The sequence below is a fragment of the Aquarana catesbeiana genome, linkage group LG02 (assembly GCF_042186555.1).
Source record: "Aquarana catesbeiana isolate 2022-GZ linkage group LG02, ASM4218655v1, whole genome shotgun sequence".
Taxonomy (NCBI): Eukaryota; Metazoa; Chordata; class Amphibia; order Anura; family Ranidae; genus Aquarana; species Aquarana catesbeiana.
This window is the reverse complement of record NC_133325.1, coordinates 41,202,559-41,224,495: the sequence shown is the minus strand read 5'-3', so window position 1 is coordinate 41,224,495 and position 21,937 is coordinate 41,202,559. Positions and strand designations below refer to the sequence as shown.

General features: G+C 44.6%; 1 protein-coding gene across 1 annotated transcript in view; it reads left to right on the top strand.

Moving 5' to 3' along the window:
- TENM4 (teneurin transmembrane protein 4) overlaps positions 1–21,937 on the top strand; it is a gene marked incomplete in the record, with an annotated part of 1,986,086 nt that overhangs the window by 1,904,645 nt on the left and 59,504 nt on the right. Inside the window, 4 exon segments of the mRNA XM_073612821.1 lie at positions 6,349–6,616; positions 10,477–10,620; positions 12,358–12,607; positions 17,224–17,244. Of these exon segments, the coding sequence (XP_073468922.1) occupies positions 6,349–6,616; positions 10,477–10,620; positions 12,358–12,607; positions 17,224–17,244 (683 nt within the window).

Sequence of the window (21,937 nt, the reverse complement as noted above, 5' to 3'; positions counted from 1 at the left end):
TTAATTCTGGACATTGTCTTTAGAAGTATAGATAGTATGGAAGCATAGAGACCGTCAACTCTCTTACGGTCAAAGGACATGTCCACTTTTAGTAACACGCACAAGTCCACCAACCCTAGCCCTTCCAACCAGTACTAATTTAGGAATCTTACACCTAGCTGCTTACTTCGCTCAAAATGGTGATGGCCTCCGCCACTTGTATCCTCCATTCCGAAACCCTTTGTGGCACAGGCGACATCTGTGCCATAGAACTGTTCATAGAGTTGAATGGAAGACCATACTCTGAGATTGGAGACACTCTGAAAACAGCCCCTTTCAAGTCTGAGTGCTCAATACACCGAGACATCCAGCACTAAATAGGAGGAGTGAAACAACAGTGGAGGCCACAATGTAACACAAGTGGATGCCACCACCAATACACACTTCCACTGCATAGGAGACAGTGGCTGCCCGCTCATTTGGGGCGCCGCCCCCCGATCAATGCGCCCGGACCCTAATATACATGCGGGGCACCGGATGCTTTGATTTCAATGGGGTTTTTTTTTTTTTTTTTTTAGAAGCACATGATTAGAGCCTGAGGCTCTAATTGGCTTAAAAAAAAGGGTGGGCACTGTGCCCTAAAGCCCCAACCACAACTTGTGTGATGTGTGTGGCAGTGGTTGGAGCGGAGGAGGAGGAGGCGGGGGGAGCTTGCGGCTGCTAATGAGCGTGCAGTCTCCGGTGAAGTGCAGAGGCGGAGTTGCCATGCAACCTGAGCTGGTAGAAGAAAGATGGCAATTTTTGTCGTTGGAGCATGCGCGGGCTATCGCTGTCCACCTGGCTGCTCTCCTACTGCTTCGTTCATCTGCTGTGGATGGACTTCACGGTGGCCGAGAAGGAGGGGAAGCCACGATTGTGGATGGAGTAAGTGCAAACCCGGCAGTGGGGGGGGGGGTTTTCCGCCCCCCCAAAAAATGGAGCACCAGTTGCCATTAATGGAAGATGATTAGACCCCTAGAATTAGGAGGTCTGACTGCACATTAATGAATGAGTCATCCAAACTGCAACATGAATCGATCCCTGCCATAAAGAGTTTCTCAGCCAGGTCAAACAATAACCGGTATAGAGGAAGCACAAAGGAGCTCCATAGTGTAGTAGTTGAAAATCCAAAAAGGTATTGTAAAGAAAGGTACTTACAAACAATATACCAGAGACAGCATATAAAGCAGGATGAAGTCCCTGGTCGACTCCGCCCAATGTGTTTCGTCACAAGGGACTTCATTAAGGGGCTAGTGGAGCCACTAAAAAAAGATTTATATGTACTAGTTTAGAATAGGAGGGCTGGAGAGGGGTTGACTTTTTATTAGAAGTGCAAATTTCCTTCAATAAACAGACTAAACTAAGAGATGTGTGAACCTATTTCCTAGGTTATAGGTGGTGGGCTTTTTATCTACTCCTATGACTCTATCCATGACATGATAAAACCATCACATAACAACAGCTTGGGTTCTTCATCTTGACATTAGAGGCAAGATGTAGACAGCTAGATTTTTGTAAAAATTTAAGGAGCAGAGTGTAATTGGAGGATTTAGCAACTAATACTGGTACATGACCTGTAAAAATCGGAAAAAATAGTGCATCTGGTATATACATTCACCAATATTGGACTTAGTTAAGCAATGAAAATTGTGAGGTTGCCATATATATTGGTTTTGTAGCCTTAGACAAAATAACAGCAGGCTACAAAGAGTAAAAAAAAAAAAAATCGCTTATTATCCAAGCTGCTTTTGCCCGGATGGATGCAGCAAATGGTTCTAGGTGGGGCCACCTGCCTAATGGAAGTCATTTGTTTAATTAGCTCAGGAAGACGGTGAAGTGGAGCAGAGTAGCTTTAATGATCAAATCGAGGACTTCCAACCTTTTGCACAATGTTTACATTTAACGGTGGATAAATGAGACTGTCAAGGTGATGGAAGACTTCAATGAGGAGTAAATTAAAGAGTGCTTTACATGCTTGGTGTTATTTACAGCCTCAGGAAAACAACCAGGTTGCCGCATTCTCAGATTGCTTTCCTTCATTGTGAAGTTTGTCACCTGCATGGAGCAAAAGCAGCCATTTTGTGAGATGCAGTGCTCTTTAGCCTGCCAGTGATACATAATTACCTTAGAGGCTGTGGCACTGACGGTTGTCTGTGGTGGGCAGCAGCATTGGAGCTTGCATAAGCAGTAATGTTGGAGTCTGCAGTGGGTAACGGCATTGGCTTCTGCAGTGGACAATAGCATTGAGGACTGCAGTGGGCATCAATGTTGGAGCCTGCAGTGGGCAGCAACGTTGGAGCCTGCCTTGGGCATAAACGTAGGAGCCTGCCTTGGGCATAAACGTAGGAGCCTGCAGTGGGCATCAATGTAGGAGCCTGCAGTGGGCATCAGTGTAGGAGCCTGCAGTGGGCATCAGTGTAGGAGCCTGCAGTGGGCATCAGCGTAGGAGCTTGCAGTGAGCATTAACGTTGGTGCCTGCAGTGGGCATCAGCGTTGAAACCTGCAGTGGACATCAACGTTGGAGCCTGCAGTGGGCTGCAACATTGGATCCTGCAGTGGGCATCAATGTTGGAGCCTGCAGTGGGCATTAATGTTGGAGCCTGCAGTGGGCAGCAACACTGGAGCGAGCAGTGGGCAGCAGCATTGGACCCTGCAGTGGGTATCAATGTAGGAGCCTGCAGTGAGCATCAACATTGGAGCCTGCAATGGGTATCAGTGTAGGAGCCTGCAATGGGCATCAGTGTAGGTGCCTGTAATGGACATTAGCATTGGAGTCTGCAGTGGACAGCAACGTTGGAGCCAGCAGTGGGCAGCAACCTTGGAGCCAGCAGTGGGCAACAGTGTAGGTGTCTGCAGTGGGCAGCAACGTTGGAACCAGCGGTGGGCAGCAGCGTAGGTGCCTGCTAAGGGCATCAGCAACATTGGAGCCTGCAGCGGGCAGCAATGTTGGAGCCTGCAGCAGGCATCAGCATAGAAGGCTGCAGTGGGTAGCGGCATTGGTGTCTTCATGTCTCTGCTGCAATACGAGCTGCCTGTTTGCAGTTTTTTAATTATAGGTTTAGTTCAACTTCCATAGGTGCATATAGCTATCTTCCTTTAGCTAGCTGCCATTCCCTTCGGCAGCCAGGAGCAAAGACAGGAAGTCACAGCTTGGAGCTTACACTAGGCTAAAGATTCTTTCCCCGCCCCCAAGGAACAGCCCTGTGTGTTCAGTCATCATTGTTATGTAGGAGGAAGGAGAGTGTCACATGCTGGCCCATGTCAGAAAGCACCGGGTATTGACCATGTGCAACTGAGGAGGGCGGAGTTTAAGTGAACATTAAGTGAATGTACATTTGCAAAGCACAGGTTAACTGTTATGCCGCGTACACACGAGCGGACTTTCCGGCATACTTGGTCCGGCGTACCGGAGTCTGTCGGACAATTCGATCGTGTGTGGGCTCCAGCTGACCTTTTTTTCTCAAAAGTTTGACGGACTTAGATTTGAAACATGTTTCAAATCTATCCGGCGGACTCGAGTCCGGTCGATAAGTCCGCTCGTCTGTATGCTAGTCCGACGGACAAAAACCGACGCTAGGGCAGCTATTGGCTACTGGCTATGAACTTCCTTGTTTTCGTACGGTCGTCACGTACGAATCCGTCGGACTTTGGTTGATCGTGTGTAGGCAAGGCCGTTCATTCAGAAAGTCCGTCGAAAAGTCCGTCGGGCAAAGTCTGCCGTAAAGTCCGCTCGTGTGTACGCAGCATAAGTGCCATTTTTGTGCGACTGAAACACAAGACTGTTAAGCACATAACATTGTAACCTTCTCAAACAATTTTATTCATCTTGTTTGGCCTGCCCACAAAACCAAATAAATCCGTGCTTAACATCTTCCACTCTCTAAATCTGCTCGTGAATAGAAAACTTACAGGCTTTCGGAAAAATAAATGCATATTAAGTACGGAGTTCAAAAAAACATGCCTTCCCCCCCTCCTGTTCCCAGAGGTTCCGTCAGAACAGTCTCGGCAAACTCAAACACGTTAACATTATGTTTGAAGTTTGCCGTCATTGTTCACTCGCGGCGAGAATACATTTGCAGACGAGATCTTTGAGGGGCAAATTATACGCTTCTGCCTGCCTGGTGGGTTTTTTGTTTTGTGGTCGCACTTAGGCTTGTGTCGTCTATTTGCCGGGCTCTCGCAATCCACTTCAGCACAGCAAAGTCTAATGCCGCTAATCAAAGCAGAGTGGAAAATTGAACTTTGTAAAGCGCTGTTAGTTACAACGGCTCTCAAATGTTTGGAACGCAAGATAAGAGAGCGGTTGTTAAAAAAAAAATAAATAGACCAAAGAAAATTTTAATGCTCAAAAGGTTCCGGACGGACCAGGTAAATATAAATAAAGGCTTTCTGACTGTGCTAGATGTTTGTAACAATGCTGGCTTCCTGGGATTTGTCATTTAAATGGACAATGATGGGGTTTTTTTATATACATTTCTGGTATACGTATGTCCAGATTAAAGTCAAAGTTCCCTTTTAAATTGGCTAATTACCTTCCAGATGCATTAAAACAAAAGTGTGCAAAGTTTTACAGTTCTTTGGCAAACAAGTCAAAGCCTGAGAAGAAAAGCCCCTCCCCTGCCAAAAGGCTGCAGAAACAGATGCTTGCTCTCTATGGGAAGCCAGTGGTCTCTCTGCAGAGGTCCAACATGCCCCCAGCTGCATCAGATCTTTAGCTTTCAACTTATTATATGAGAATGTTAGCTTTGTTTATTGCAGGGCCAGAGGTCTGGGAAAGAAGGTGGGGGGGGTTGCAGAGAGATCACTGCTTCCACACAGAGAGCAAGGGGCATTCTCTTCAGCAGCGGTCTCCAAACTGTGGCCCTTTGCTTGCCTATATTTGGCCCTTGGGACATTATTCCACCAACTGACACCAATCAAGGTCAATTATGGTCCTTACTGGGCAGATACTGGCACCTGCTTTCGGAGGTCTATGTTTCATCAAAATACACTATATTGTCAAAAATATTAGGACACCTGCTTTTACACTCACATGAGCTTTAATGGTATCTAATTCTTAGTCTGTAGGGTTCAATATTGAGCTCTTGAAAGCTTTGCACTTCTGGAAGAATGGTCAAACATTCCCATAGACACACTCCTAAACCTTGTGGACAGCCTTCCCAGAAGAGTTGAAGCTGTTATAGCTGCAAAGGGTGGGCCAACTCAATATTGAACCCTACGGACTAAGACTAAGTCTAATGGAAAGACAACTGACACCAATGATGGCGCACAAATCGCCCTACTGACACCATCAATGGGGCACTATTCTTCTCACTGATATCAACAAATGGGCACCATTCTTCCTATTAAAACCAATGATGGGGCACTTATGATGGGATATCAAAAACAAAATGAGGGGACAAGGGAGTCCCCAGAAAGCAAAAAAGGGAATGGTCAACAACGGCTTATGGTACAAAAATGCAAAAAAAAGGCTTTATTAAGGCCCCACCCTTAATAAAGCCTTTTTTTGCATTTTTGTACCATAAGCCGTTGTTGATCATTCCCTTTTTTGCTTTCTGGGGACTCCCTTGTCCCCTCATTCTGTTTTTGATATAGTGCCATTGCTCATAGGGCAGGTATCCCGTCACATATTGACGAATCGGCTTGTACTCTATATGCTGATAGTAACTTTGGTAAGTGTGGATTCTAGGACTTTTTAACCCCCATTTTTCACGTATGATGGGGCATTTTCTACTCCCACTGGCCAGAGCCCATCCCCCCCCCCCCCCCCCCCCCCCCCAAGGCTGAAGGACAGTAAACAGCTTCAACTCTTCCTGGAAGGCTGTACACAAGGTTTAGGAGTGTGCCTGTGGGAATGTTTAACCCTTCCTCCAGAAGCGCATTTGTGAGGTCAGGCACTGATGTTGAACGAGAAGGCCTGGCTTGCAGTCTCTGCTTTGATTCATCCCTATCGGGTTGAGGTCAGGACTCTGTGCAGGCCAGTCAAGTTCCTCCTCCCCAAACTCGCTCACCCATGTCTTTATGGACCTTGCTTGGACCTCCTCAATCCTCAAATCCTGGTGCGATACCAGATCTTCAGCATGCTCAGAGATGAAAGAATACATTACAATACAATACAACACATGACATCACATTTGTATTCTGTCATAGGAGAATTTGCGTAAGTTGAGTAACCTGTTCATTTTTGATATGAGACTAGCATGCAAAAAAAAAACAGCCGATCATTCGTCCGATATTCTTATCATGTGTATGCCGCTTAAAAGAACATTCCTGTGGCCAGTGGAGTCAAAATATCAGTTAATCATATTAGCAATTTTTTCTGCTTTCCAGGCTTTGCAGGAAGAGATTCCAGTCCCCGGAAGCAAAATTAAGCTGAACTACTTGAGCACCCGAAACGCGGGCTACAAGTCGGTTCTGAGGATCAGCTTGACTCATCACATTATTCCTTTCAACCTCATGAAAGTACACCTGATGGTCGCTGTGGAGGGTCGCCTCTTCAGAAAGTGGTTTGCTTCTGCCCCCGACCTCTCTTATTCCTTCATCTGGGACAAGACGGATGTCTACAGCCAGAAGGTCTATGGACTTTCTGAAGCCTTTGGTAAGCTTTAATGGTTCCACTGTTTATAAACCAAAGCAGGCTTCTTTACAGCAAATCTGTCTTACATAAAAAAGAAAAAAGTCTGCAAATAGCAAGCACGCAATTGTTTAAAGCAACAGCAAGCTGATTGTGGCTGCCCAATGTGTCTAGTTGGTAGTCCTCGGAGATCGTGACCTGACAATAGAAATCCATTCAGTAGCAGTTCTACTTTAAGGCCTCATGCACACAGGCCGTCAAAAACACGCGTTTACAAGCGCCCTTCTATGTTGGCGAATGTGTCCATGCACACATAGCTGTTTAGAGGCAAAAAAATTCAATGGCAGAAAAAATAAATCACATGCGCGATTGGAAGGGAAGCATATGGGCAAGAAAAACACTAAATGTGCATGAATGCACATTACTGCTAGACGTGGCCTGTGGCCATGCAATGGACATCCAAATATTTACCTTTTCTTAAAAAGTATTGACTCAGACTTCAAAGCAATGACATTAAAGAGGAACCTCAGGCTCCCCCCAAAAAATGAATACTGTAGCTGCTGACTTTTAATATAAGGACACTTACCTGTCCAGGGATCCAGTGATGTCCTCACCCGAACCGATTGTTCAATCAGCTTCTGGTGCAGGCGCCAAAATCTCTATCTCTAATAAGGGAAAAAGGAAGTGAAGCCTTGTGGCTTCACAGCCAGTTTCCTACGGTGCATGCTCGAGTCACGCTGTGCCTTGTGAAGAGTCCCCTAGTCTTCTGGGACCTGTAATGTGCCCCAGAAGACCTCGGGAGACGTGGGGGGGGGGACTTCTGGCTCAGATCACAATTCCCCCTCCAAAATGTGGCAGTGGAGGTGGGGGAAGAGTGCAAACAAGCGGTGCTTCCCCTTTTGGGTGGAGCTATGCTTTAAGGTTGTACAAGTCGGCTGTCTCTGCAATTCTGCTAACTCCTAGATCTCCTGTTCTGCGCTTAAATTAGAGAGTCAAAGGCTGTGGAGTCCCTGCTGGGAGGAGGAGCTGAGCTGCAGAGTCACCACAGGAAGGAAGGAGCCATGGAGCTGAGCTGCAGAATTGCTGCCCATAGGGGGAGCTGAGTAGCTGAATGACTCACTGCTGGGAGGGGAGAACTTAAGCTGCAGAATCTCTGCTTGGAGGGAGGGGGGGGGCGGAAATGGCTATACTGCATAGTCACTGCTAAGAAGGCTAGCAATGGTAGCTGAGCCACACAATCCTAGGTCGGAGCAGGGGTAGCTGAGCTCCAGAATCACTGCTGAGAGGGGAGAGCAGAGAGAGCTGAGCTGCAGAATCACTTCAGGAAGGAAGGAGCAGGGGGAGCTGAGCTGCAGAATCACTTCAGGAAGGAAGGAGCAGGGGGAGCTGAGCTGCAGAGTCACTTCAGGAAGGAAGGAGCAGGGGCAGCTGAGCTGCAGAGTCACTTCAGGAAGGAAGGAGCAGGGGGAGCTGAGCTGCAGAGTCACTTCAGGAAGGAAGGAGCAGGGGGGAGCTGAGCTGCAGAGTCACTTCAGGAAGGAAGGAGCAGGGGGAGCTGAGCTGCAGAGTCACTTCAGGAAGGAAGGAGCAGGGGGAGCTGAGCTGCAGAGTCACTTCAGGAAGGAAGGAGCAGGGGGGAGCTGAGCTGCAGAGTCACTTCAGGAAGGAAGTAGCAGGGGGAGCTGAGCTGCAGAGTCACTTCAGGAAGGAAGGAGCAGGGGCAGCTGAGCTGCAGAGTCACTTCAGGAAGGAAGGAGCAGGGGCAGCTGAGCTGCAGAATCACTTCAGGAAGGAAGGAGCAGGGGGGAGCTGCAAAGTCACTTCAGGAAGGAAGGAGCAGGGGGGAGCTGAGCTGCAGAGTCACTTCAGGAAGGAAGGAGCAGGGGGAGCTGAGCTGCAGAGTCACTTCAGGAAGGAAGGAGCAGGGGCAGCTGAGCTGCAGAGTCACTTCAGGAAGGAAGGAGCAGGGGCAGCTGAGCTGCAGAGTCACTTCAGGAAGGAAGGAGCAGGGGGGAGCTGAGCTGCAGAGTCACTTCAGGAAGGAAGGAGCAGGGGCAGCTGAGCTGCAGAGTCACTTCAGGAAGGAAGGAGCAGGGGCAGCTGAGCTGCAGAGTCACTTCAGGAAGGAAGGAGCAGGGGCAGCTGAGCTGCAGAATCACTTCAGGAAGGAAGGAGCAGGGGGGAGCTGCAGAGTCACTTCAGGAAGGAAGGAGCAGGGGGGAGCTGAGCTGCAGAGTCACTTCAGGAAGGAAGGAGCAGGGGGAGCTGAGCTGCAGAGTCACTTCAGGAAGGAAGGAGCAGGGGCAGCTGAGCTGCAGAGTCACTTCAGGAAGGAAGGAGCAGGGGCAGCTGAGCTGCAGAGTCACTTCAGGAAGGAAGGAGCAGGGGGAGCTGAGCTGCAGAGTCACTTCAGGAAGGAAGGAGCAGGGGCAGCTGAGCTGCAGAGTCACTTCAGGAAGGAAGGAGCAGGGGGGAGCCGAGCTGCAGAGTCACTTCAGGAAGGAAGGAGCAGGGGGAGCTGAGCTGCAGAGTCACTTCAGGAAGGAAGGAGCAGGGGGGAGCCGAGCTGCAGAGTCACTTCAGGAAGGAAGGAGCAGGGGGGAGCTGAGCTGCAGAGTCACTTCAGGAAGGAAGGAGCAGGGGGGAGCTGAGCTGCAGAGTCACTTCAGGAAGGAAGGAGCAGGGGGGAGCTGAGCTGCAGAGTCACTTCAGGAAGGAAGGAGCAGGGGGAGCTTAGCTGCAAAATTGCTGCCAACAGGGGGAGCTTAGCGGCAGAATGACTAACTACTGGGAAGGGAGAGCTAAGTTGCAGAATCACTGCTGGGAGAGGAGAGCAGAGACAGCTGAGATGCAGAATCACTGCTTGGAGGGGGGCGCAGAAATAACTATACTGCATAGTCACTACTAAGAAGGGTAGCAATGGTAGCTGAGCCACACAATTTTAGGTCAGAGCAGGAGTAGCTGAGCTGAGAAATCACTGCTGAGAGGGGAGAGCCATGCTGCAAAATCACTGCTTGGAGTATGGAGCAGAAATAGCTATACTGCCGAATCACTGCTAGGAAGGGTAGTAGCTGAGCCACAGAATCATAGGTAGGAGCAGGGGGAGCTGCGCTGAAGAGTCACTGTTGGAAGTAGTAGCAGGGGTAGCTGAGCTGCAGAATCGCTGCTGGGAGGGGTTTCTGTGCTGCAGAATATTTGCTGGGAGGTGGGAATAGGGGTTGACGAGCTGCACAATCACTGCTGGGAGGGACAGCTGAACTGCAGAATCCTTACTGGTAGGTGGGGGGCATGGGGCGCTGAACTGCTGAGAGAATCACTTCAGTGCTTCTGCTGTAATCTTTGAGAATTATTTGCCCCACAGTGCCTGTAGCTACAGAGGGCTTGCTTTACAAGTAATTTACTGCTTAAGAATATGTAATATGTAAAAATACTTGAATGTTTATTAGCTGGCCCCAATTACTTTTTAATGAGATCCAGAATATACTGCAAGCTTGGCTCACAGAAGCTGTTGCAAAGGAAGGATATTCTTCTGTAGAGGAAGTGTTGATCTTATTTTTAACTTCAATCTTTATTAACCATAAAAACAATGCATTTTCACCCTGTGACAACAGTTGATGCAATTGATGTCTATGGTGTTCCTCTGTTTAAAAGCCATTATGCTACTAATCATGTTAGCAGTGACTGATTAGCTGACCGCTGGTATTCAGAACCCCCCCTCTGTGAAGGGAATTGAGGGTGTTTATGAGCTGTTTTAGCATAATGATATTTTAGCCGTGATTGGCACCTGCCAGTGAAAATGCCGCTTCCTGCGTCTAGTGGCCTTCAACCATGTTTTTATCTGGATATTTAGGTCAGATCTCTCTCTCTCTCTCTTTGAATTCCAGTCTCTGTAGGTTATGAATATGAATCATGTCCGGATCTCATTTTGTGGGAGAAAAGAACGGCCATTCTGCAGGGTTATGAAATTGAGGCATCCAAGCTCGGCGGCTGGTCCCTGGATAAACATCACGCGCTCAATATACAGACTGGTGAGTTGAGATTATGGCTTTTCAGAGGTCTCTGCAAGGCCAGAATATTGTTCTTAGATTGACAGGTACTTAAAGAATTGTGATAACATTACAGGGGATGTTGCTTGTCATAATTGGGTAATCCGGCATCTTAACGAACATGTCTGGAAAGGTTCTGAGAGGCAAGGGGGAATTGGGGGTGCACGCTTGCTTCCCTTAAATGCTCAGGCCCTGTACTCATTACTGCATTTGTGAACTAACCTGGAGAGCACACACTTTGCTTTCTTTATTTAAACTCTGTATGCAGAGAACCCTCTGTCTGCATACTTAATAGAAATTTTAACTACTGTAGCAGAACATTAAAGGGGTTGTAAAGGTAGAAGTTTTTTTTTATCTTAATAAAATCTTTGCATTAAGATAAAAATCCTTCTATGTGCAACAGCCCCCCTCAGCCCCTCTAACACTTACCTGAGGTCCCTCTCTGTCCAGCAATGTCCACGAGTGTCTCCGCTATCTGACATTCTCCCTCCTGATAGGCTGAGACACAGCAGCGGCGCCATTGGCTGTCGCTGCTGTCAGTCAATCAGCTAGCCAATCGGGAGAGAGGGGTAGACAATGAATTGAAGAGGTCTGGATGGCCGCACTTCCGTGAAAAAGCACCTTAATTATAGTAAAATGTTGCAGGTCACATCAAGGCGGATGCATAGGACAAAAGACAGCTAACGCATTTCACATCAATGAGAGTAAGCATCCATTGGGGCTGCAAAGCAAGTCAGGGTGCCCATGCTGACCCGGGTCCACAGCCAAAAGGGCAGCAGAACTGAACCATTGAGCAATGGAAGAAGGCCTCCAAATTCTAAATTCTCCAGTCGATCTCCACTCCACTCAATCTAATGGAGCATCTGTGGGATGTGCTAGGAAAAGTCCGAACCATGGAGGCCCCATGTCACAACTTAAAGGATCTGCTACAGTGGGCTTGGTGTACTTACTTTTGTTGACATTAATGGCTGTGTGTTAAGTTATTTTGAGGGGACAGCAAATTTACACTGTTATACAAGCTGTACACTCACTACTTTACATTGTAGCAAAGTGTCATTTCACACACACAATATTTTATTTTTACTGTATGTACACAGTCTATTACGGATAAACATTTTATTAATGACACTGGATTCACAGATATACAGAGATATGGAGACAGAACAGCAGTGGATGTCTATATTGTGGCTCCAACTAGGTCAGACTGAGCTTTTTTAATAAGGGAGCAATTACTGCTCTGACGTGTTCACTATATGAGTGTAAATTTCAGCTTGAGCTACTGAGGGTGATTAAAAACAGGTGGTAAGTAAACAGAAATAAATAAAAAAGGAGCTTAAAGATCCACCTGCTGGCTGGATAAAATAATACAAAATTGTATGCAGCATGTGCTGATGGTATTTAATATTTGTTATTATTGGTAGAATATTATATTTTATGTTAGTATGATAGTACTCTTTTATATTAAATATTGCCACAATATATTTAATATTAGCACAGATTTATATTTAATATTACTTCAGTATTTTCATATTAATACAGTGTTTTTAATATTACTACAGTTTTAGTCCAGTTTTAGATTGGCTTAAACAAAGTCAAATATCCTAAAAATGTGTATTTAAACAAACACAAAAAAAAAGTGTACATACTCTTAAAAAAGTGTTTTCCCTCTGAGGGTCTGGAAGGTTCTGAGACTCATTACACTTTCAATGTCTTGAACAGGCATCCTACACAAAGGCAATGGAGAAAACCAGTTCATTTCCCAGCAGCCAGCTGTGATCGGCAGCATAATGGGTAATGGGCGACGCAGGAGCATCTCCTGTCCGAGCTGCAATGGACTCGCAGATGGTAACAAACTCCTGGCGCCGGTCGCCTTGACGTGCGGTGCAGATGGCAGTCTGTATGTCGGCGATTTCAACTATATACGTAGAATCTTTCCTTCCGGCAATGTCACAAACATCCTGGAGTTAAGGTAACCGCAGAGCAAACATTTGTCGCTTTATTGCAAGTTATGTAGTCTGGAAATCTGTGTGTTCATGTAAAAAAAAAAATGCTTCTGTTCTACTATTTAAAGTTATGCTGATTCATTCTGTCTCTGTGGAGATTGCTTGTTTTTTATTTTAGAGATTATCATTCAGATTTGTGCAGTTTTTAAAAAAAAATGTAGTTACATTGTAATTTGTCGTTTTATTGTATATACGATGCTTAACTGAATTTGCATTTTTTTTGTTCTTTTCTGGAAAACGTTGGGCTTTACTTCTAGCTGAGAGCCTGAACTTCAGTGTTCAGTTTCGGACTTTCTTTGGATTTACCTTAATTTTTATTCTCCTATGTAATTCTCACCTATTTTATATTCCTAACACACTTCCTGTTCTAGGGTGACAACGCGGCTCCGTCATATTCTATAATAAAAGGGGTATGTAAGAGGAGCTTTGCAATTAGCTGGATGTTGGCACCAAAAGTCCCTGCCCCGCTATTCCCTTGCTAGAACAGTGACCCTCCTGCTGAAGCTGTACCCCCTGCCTTACTGTACCCCACTCCGTCTCAGAGGCCTCCACACAACTTTCCCAACCGTTGACCTTTATATCCCCAAGGAAGGAATGTCCACACATAAATAAGGTTGCTGCACGTTACATGGGGAATGGCACAACGGTCACATCACCTTGACATACTATCCAGGGTCACTTGATAGTACAAATGGTGTGACCATAGATGTAATGCAAAACCTCACGTGTAAAGAAACACAGTGATATCATTTTACTGCATGGCAAGATAAGGTGATTAAATCGCCAATGCAGTAACTGCAAATAGTAATAACAAACAAAGAAGAAATAAAAAATATATGAAATAAAAAAACCTCATAAAACAAAGAGAACTATCAAATGGTTGGGAATTGATAGCTATGTGATAAGCAACAATAAGTGAAGCAAAAATTGTATTCATAAAATAACATCAAAGTCCATATCTGACGACATGGTGACTTGAAAAAAAATCCACCACCGATATATATAAGGCTTACCGGAAAAGTTGAACCCCAAATAGGCGTACGCCTAATGAGTCAGTAAGGCTTGTGGTGTAATACACCCAGAGGGATCATTCAGTACAAACGGTATCCAATGGAAGGGAGAGACTTCTGTGGTCCTTCTCAGTACTTTTCAAATATTAGCCCAAGGATATATCAAAGAATTTTCCTCCCGGGTACATATTAATAGGAGAAGAAGGAATAGGCCACATAGTGTAATTCCGTTATGGATGAAACATTTATTTTTATATAAAAAAGGGAACGCTTTTGTGAAGATAAAAAGGGCTTTGCAATATTGGTAAAAAGTGACGCAGTGGCATCAGCAGAGCCCGTCCCAACGCGTTTCGTCTAATAAGACTTTATCTGGGGTGTCACACCTTTCTCTACATAATTTTTACTACTTTTGCAAACCAATCTTTTGCTGTGTCAGCTGCTAAAAACAACTTTTAGAGAGACAGCGCGGTTTTGTTCACATATATTTTGACTTGATAGTACATACTCAGTCACATTTCGTGGACAGTCCACAGCAGTCACATATGAAAGCATCGTGCAGCACTTTAAAGCAGCCATCTTCCCTCTGACAATCTCTCCCTCCACATGGAGTCATTAGTACTCAATGGAATGAGATCTCTATAGTCTCCTTCTCCATACATACACTTCTCCCGGGATCCTCCAGGGAGATAGCCTTATTTAGGGAGCTCTTGGCCAGCCTAAAAGTTCTTCTGCATCCCGCCCCAGACCCCCCCAATGAGGGCAAGGAAGTCCACAGCCAGCTTTCCTGAGTGCAGGTCTACCTCTCTCCGGCCTCCAGCTCTGTCCAAAAAAAACTTGGTGCAGACAATTTGTCAGTAGATAATCCACCACTGATAGATATAAGGCTTACCGGAAAAGTTGAACCCACATGACAATGAGTCAGTAAGGCTTGTGGTGTAATACACTCAGGGGGATCATTCAGCACAAACAATATCCAGGACTTGCTTGCTACATTTGCATAGGTATGGGGTGCTTGGCTCCCAGGCCCCACTGTACTATGGCTCCCCCCAACCTGAGTTATATCTCAGTCCTGACTCACCCACGACATCACTACAGGAGGGCTCAAACTAAAAGGGGCCTAGCACCTGACGACACTACCTTCTGTAAACAGACACTTTCCTGGAACAGAGCCACCTAGTGGCAGATTGGCTAACTGCACCTGCCTACAAGTCAGCATTGTCACCCTAGGACAGGAAGTGTGTTACTGGCAGGATTACCAGGTGAAAAAAAAAGGAGAGCCTGAAAAAGAAAACTAATGTAGCCACCTAATCTAAGGACTGGCCAGCTACAGTGGATTACTTTTGTCTTCTTGAGTTTAGATAAACTTTAATTTAGAAAACTGTGTGTTACTTAAGGTGCAACTACAGCCAAAACATATATATTCTTTTTTAGATTGGATAGAGCAGGGAAGGGGTAGACTATCTGTCAAGTTTTACTGCTCTCTGTGGCCCCATCAGGGATACTCCACCTACATCCCATGTGTTGAAGAATGGGCCCTTAATTAAAGGAAATCTAATGTGTATATATAGAAGGGAGATGTCCAATGACGATCACTGTATCTGCAGCCCTTGGTAGAGAGATGGAACACATGTTTCTATAGGAACAGCTCTCCCAGAAATCGGCTATCTTTCGGGGATTAAAAAAGTTTACAAGATTCATATGTTGAAAATGATTTCCCATGATTGTAACAAAATATTGATGTTGACCTTTGTAACTAATAAGATTCATGTTTCCATGTGGTGGAAAGATGAACAGGTATGGGTTTTTATGGCCGCCAAAGACCACCTTTCTCTTATATACATTTCAAAGCTCCTGTTACCCTTACATTCTTACATCACCTGCTTGTCTTGTCTTGTCTCTGTCATCTTATATTTTTAATTTCTTGGTACCTGACATTTTCCTGGCTTTCTTGGAAAATGCTGCATTTTTGAACTTTTATGGAATGCTTATACTTAGTTACCAACTGTCATGGGACCCTTCTTTTTGCCATACTGTCAAGGTGCCTCCACATTGACAGTACTGTCATGGTGCAATCATCTTAACAATATGGTCATGGCACATTGGCATACGTTTCCTCCGATAATATAAGCAGCGTCATAGGACCCTCACCTTGCCTCCATTGTCATGAGGCCTGCATAATGTCAGCACTGTTAAGGCACATTGGCATTAGTCCCCTCCACCATTGCAAGCACCGTCATAGGACTCTTACCTTGGCTGCACTGTGATGAAGCCTCCACAATGTCAGTACTTGTTATGACACATTGAGATTAGTTCCCTCCACCATTGCAAGCACTGTCATAGGACTCTGACCTTGGCTCTACTGTCATGATGCCTTAACACTGACAGTAATGTCATGGTACATTAGAATTAGTCCCCTCCATCAGTGTGTGCCCTGGACCCCCCTTGGCCGAACTGTCGTGGAGCCTCCACACTGACAGCACTGTCATGGTATGTTGCCATTATTCCCATCCACCTTTTAATTGCAGTCATATAAGATTATAACCTTGCCCATATTGTCATGAGGCCTCCACACAGACAGTACTCTAACGACCCTTTGGCATTCACCCCCCCCACCGTTGTAAGCACTGTCATAAGACTCAGCGTGCCCGTATGGTCACGAGCCCTCAACATTGACAGTACTGGCATGGTACGTTGGCATTAGTCCCCTCCACCATTGTAACCACTGTCATAGAACCCTCATCTTGCCCATGCTATCATGAGGCCTCCACACCGACAGTACTGCTGTGGGTACAGTCAGTTTTGCATTACCATTATAGCTTCCTCTCATTTGCAGCACTGTCATGGCACTTTCACTTTGGCTCTAATGTCATGGCTCCTCCATATTGCCAATACTATCATGGCTTCCCACATTAGAAGTACTATATTGGAGCCCTCGTGTTACTCTTAATGCATGCTCCTTTTTGGAAGTTCTTTAATGGCACCAAGATTTAGCAGTACTCTCATGTTACCCACAGTTGTTCACATTGCTAGAATTGGTGCCCCTGTAATAGCATTGTCATGGTGCCTCTACATTTGTGATACTGCCATTGCATTCCCACTTTGGCACTATCTTGTTATTCCCACATTTTCAGTTCTTTTGTGTTGCCCGAGTATTTGAAGCTTCATCATGGCTTTCTCACATACAATGGAGTCATTTTATCTTCACATTCACCATTGCGTGTACTCTCTCCATATCATCAAAGCTTTCCTTCAACCTCACACACTGTCAGCCCCACGGTTTCAGAATTGTTGAAGAAATTCCAGGACTTCTGCCTCATAATTATATTCAATCCAAGGGTTTTGTACAATAGACCCTATGAATGGTTTACTTTGCCTATAGCAATATCTCCATGCAGTTCTCTAACTGACTTTGGCAACATAGGAAAAAGAAGAAGCTGTTTTGTTGCTATGGGCAGACATGAGTTCGATTCTCTAGGATTTTCTTTCTCTCTTCTTTAGGTCAATAACTATTGTCTCTTCTTCCTGTCTGTTAGTAACATTTGTTTTTCCTTATTTCTCTTGCCACCTCTCAGAAATAAAGATTTCAGACATAGGTAAGAGAACCTGTCCTCTCTGTATTGTCCTGCAGCTTCCTGTGTTTGTGGCGCTAAGTAATGCTAATACTGTCCACTTGTTTTGTAATGTATATTATAGGCTTTTAAAGAGTAAGAAAAGATTATAGTAAGAATGTCAATAGGCTGTGTGCTTGTTTTCGATGGCATCCGTTGGAGAAGCTTCTGAGATCATTCAGCGTTCATTGACCTGCAGTTGGCCACCTTCTAATCTGTATTTGACCTGCTTCAGATGGGTTTTACATTCCTATAGACTTGCATAGGGATGCAAAATCTTTTAGGTACGAAACAAAAGCTCACCAACACAGGTTTTAACTCCAGTCCAACAGCCCAGCACTTAACTGTAACATGTGGGGCATATTTTACATTCCAAAGGGTAACCTACTTCAGTACTTTCTCCTCCCCGAGATTATTGAACTCAATTGCAAGCTTGATCACAGCTTTCTGCTGGTTTGTGGCAGCATAGTATCCAAACTTCAGGGAATAGCACTCTTTAAAATTGGAAACAATTTCATAAATCTGAAGGAATACATACTGCGCATGGATTAATGGATGCATCATTTTCCTGGAGTTGTTCTTTAAAGCTGAACTCCGTGATTTTTTAAAAAATAGTATCATTCCAGTAGGGCCCCCACCAAACTGCAAGGGTTAAATGCTCACTAAGGCAGGCCATAAATGATGTTATTTTCTTTCCTGCAACCCCAGGATTGCACAAAAAAATTTGCTAGATTCCCCCATCAACACAGTCATTGTTGATGGGTGAATCCCTCCCGGGGGGTGGGGGGTGGATGGGGAGCTGTCTGTCCCTGCCGGGAGAGCACAGTGCTTATTGCTAGTGGCTATAGCCATTGGCAACAGTCGCCTGCTAGAAATCCGACATGCTGGTTTTACCCAAGTGGATCGATGAATGGACTTTTGTACAATCATCCTGCCCATGCATGGATGGAATCTTGGCTGGTCCCTGCTAAACCGGCTGACATTCAAACCAACTATGGCCGGCTTTAGTCTAGGACAGGGATCCTCAAACTACGGCCCTCCAGCTGTTGCAGAACTACACATCCCATGAGGCATTGTAAAACTCTGACATTCACAGACATGACTAGGCATGATGGGAATTGTAGTTCCTGAACACCTGGAGGGCCGCAGTTTGAAGACCCCTGGTCTAGGAGTAGAGAAATAAGTTATAGATACCTTATTCCCCTCTCTGGTGCTCTCCTCTTCGGCAACCTGGGTTGTGGGAGGGCACTCGCTGTTCTCACATAAAGTGCAGGACTATTGGTCCTGCATTGTATATGGTGACATCAGTGTAACTGCCAGCTAGATTGCCTTAAAGAAGGAAAGGCTTTAGGAGACTGGTTGCTCAGCATGGTGGAAGCCTGCCGGAGCGAGGGATGCAGTAAGTATTTTATTTTATTTTTTTTTTAAATCCCAGAGTTCAGCTTTAAAACAAAAAAAAGAAAAAAAGCTTATACTATAAGGAAATTAAGAAAACAATCCATTTTCAACTGATGGTCAACATTAAAGTGGACCTGTCGTTGAAAATCTCAGTTTACATGAATCAATATGGTACATAGATAGCAACATTACTATATAAGTTTATATTTTTAACCGCAAAAAGTTAAAAGATAATTTGTATTTAGCTGATCTTGTTCCTCTTCTTATATAAAAAGGAAAACATGAAAAGGCTATAGTTCTTGTATAGATAGCAGTATATGATAAATTAATTTTAAATCTATTCCTTGGTTTTGGATGCTTTTATACAGAAGTGATGCTTTTATTTTGGCCTTTTCTTGCATTTCATGTGCTGTTTTTATGTTGGCAATGCTATTTGTGGCACCCCAGACTGGGGGTGTTGCTTTACTGCTTTATCCTGTATTTGCAGCGCTGTCACGGCTCATTATGTCTAAATTTAAAATACCAGATTAATGTTTGACCTTTGAAAAAGAATGGGAAAAAAAATTACCTCTTCTAACGAGCTTGCTCCCACTTTGTTTATGAAGATGCATCCCCCAAAATCTGTGGGGAAACCAACACTTTTGGAGGTGTTGATCTCCTGTGTCCCCCAAAGCACTCACTGGTTCCTCTCACTGACCCCTTCATCACTGCTGTGTCCTGTAGCGACCTTGAGGTCATTGACACCTGAAATCGACACTTCCACAAGTGTCGGAGTCCTGGTACACTTTGGGGGTCTCTTCATCAATGTTATGGTGCGGGGAGCAGAAAAGGGGTGCATTTACCTCCCCCTTTTCTTATAAAAGGTTAAAGCCCCACTCTGGGCAGCTTAAAATTTGCCTTGCAATGGGGTATCCAACCTTTTAACCATCAAAGTGTAAGGGGATCCCACTGCAGGGGGTTATATTTTTTTTTTTCACTTTAATTTGTCATTTTAGATTTGTGACTTTTAAGGTGCATTTTAATATTTAAATAAAACGTTTTTGTTTTTTTTATGATAGATTATAATATGTTTGCTTTGATTTTATTACCACTTTAAGTGTTGTATTGAATGAACGTTTGTTCTCTGTGAGTGGAGGCAAACAATATTGCTATTAGTCTATTTTCTGTGGTCAAATGTTTTTCATTCATTCAGAATAGAGTAAATCAGAAAATACTGCATTATGGCCACTAGATGGGTTTAATGATTATTTGAAATAAATGATTATTTACATGCAGTTTCAAAGGTCAAATTGCTCTGTGATTTTTTTTTTTTTTTAAGTACAGCCCTAAATATTCTAAGAGGACACATGTTCACCTTATTGACTGATACTTTGCATGTTGAACATACAGCTTTCAAAGTGTGCAACAGCTTCAATACATTGAGTCAGTTGGCTCATTGAAAACAATACACTCCCTGTGCGGCTGGTATCTCATGAATGAGTCAGTTACTGAGCTCCCTCTAGTGGTTGCTTTGCAAATCTCTATCTTTACTAGAATAGCAAAAATAATGAAGAGCAAACATCTAAAAATATATATTTAAGGTGAACTTCTTTGAACTATTTTATTTATTTATTTTTAATGTGCAAAAATTCAAAGCAAGTACTTGCTATAAAAATGTTCCTTTAATTGTAGAAGGAGATTATGCTGGCTAAACTGTTGAGATATGCCCTAATGTAATTAATCATCAGTAGAGAGTGTGATGCCCCTGTGTAGGTCTTGGCGTATCACACTTTGTCACCAGATTAGCATCCTGCATCCCGTTTATAGATAGAAGGAAGGATGGGATGGTTATGTCAGCCAGGCCCCTTATGGTTGGAATCCCCTAATTTAAGACGGAGGATGGCTGCTTAATTGCCCGGCTCACTGCGATATCTACCGTAGGACGTGATTGATGAGGGTGCTGCTTCTCGTTTTTCCCACCTCTCTGAAATGGCAATGAGCTGAAATATTAAACCCTCGATTACAATGTGTCTTTCATGGATACTTAGCTCCTTCGCCGTTTATTTAAGAAATATTGATGGATGGGTGTAATATTTCCTTGTCATTAGAAAATCACTACTATGAAATCCACCAGTCTTGACTAGCAGTGTATTAGGTGGGTAGACCGATGGATGCCCCCAGTCAGCGGTGGTCGCACGGTGTTTTGGGAATTATGGTCATTGCCGAGGATGAGTTTAGCATTTCGTAGGTCCCTCAAAGTTCTGACAGTTATTTACGGTGAGAGAGGAGGTGTCAAGACAGCTAAATTCTGATGGTGAAACAAATCCCAAGGTAAGGAATAGCACGGTTTGGTTTTTAGTTAACATTTGGAGCAATGAAACAAACAAGATGTGCTTTAACTGCAGACTTTCAGCTTTAATTTGAGGGTATTTACATCCAAATCAGGTGAACGGTGTAGGAATTACAACAGTTTGTATATGTGCCTCCCACTTTTTAAGGGACCAAAAGTAATGGGACAGATTAACAATCATCCATCAAACTTTCACTTTTTAATACTTGGTTGCAAATCCTTTGCAGTCAATTACAGCCTGAAGTCTGGAACGCATAGACATCACCAGACGCTGGGTTTCATCCCTGGTGATGCTCTGCCAGGCCTCTACTGCAACTGTCTTCAGTTCCTGCTTGTTCTTGGGGCATTTTCCCTTCAGTTTTGTCTTCAGCAAGTGAAATGCATGCTCATTCGGATTCAGGTCAGGTGATTGACTTGGCCATTGCATAACATTCCACTCCCTCCCCGTAAAAAACTCTTTGGTTGCTTTCGCAGTATGCTTCGGGTCATTGTCCATCTGCACTGTGAAGCGCCGTCCAATGAGTTCTGAAGCATTTTGCTATATGAGCAGATAATATTGCCCGAAACACTTCAGAATTCATCCTGCTGCTTTTGTCAGCAGTCACATCATCAATAAATACAAGAGAACCAGTTCCATTGGCAGCCATACATGCCCACGCCATGACACTACCACCACCATGCTTCACTGATGAGGTGGTATGCTTTGGATCATGAGCTGTTCCTTTCCTTCTCAATACTCTTCTCTTCCCATCACTCTGGTACAAGTTGATCTTGGTCTCATCTGTCCATAGGATGTTGTTCCAGAACTGCGAAGGCTTTTTTAGATATTGTTTGGCAAACTCTAATCTGGCCTTCCTGTTTTTGAGGCTCACCAATGGTTTACATCTTGTGTTGAACCCTCTGTATTCACTCTGATGAAGTCTTCTCTTGATTGTTGACTTTGACACACAT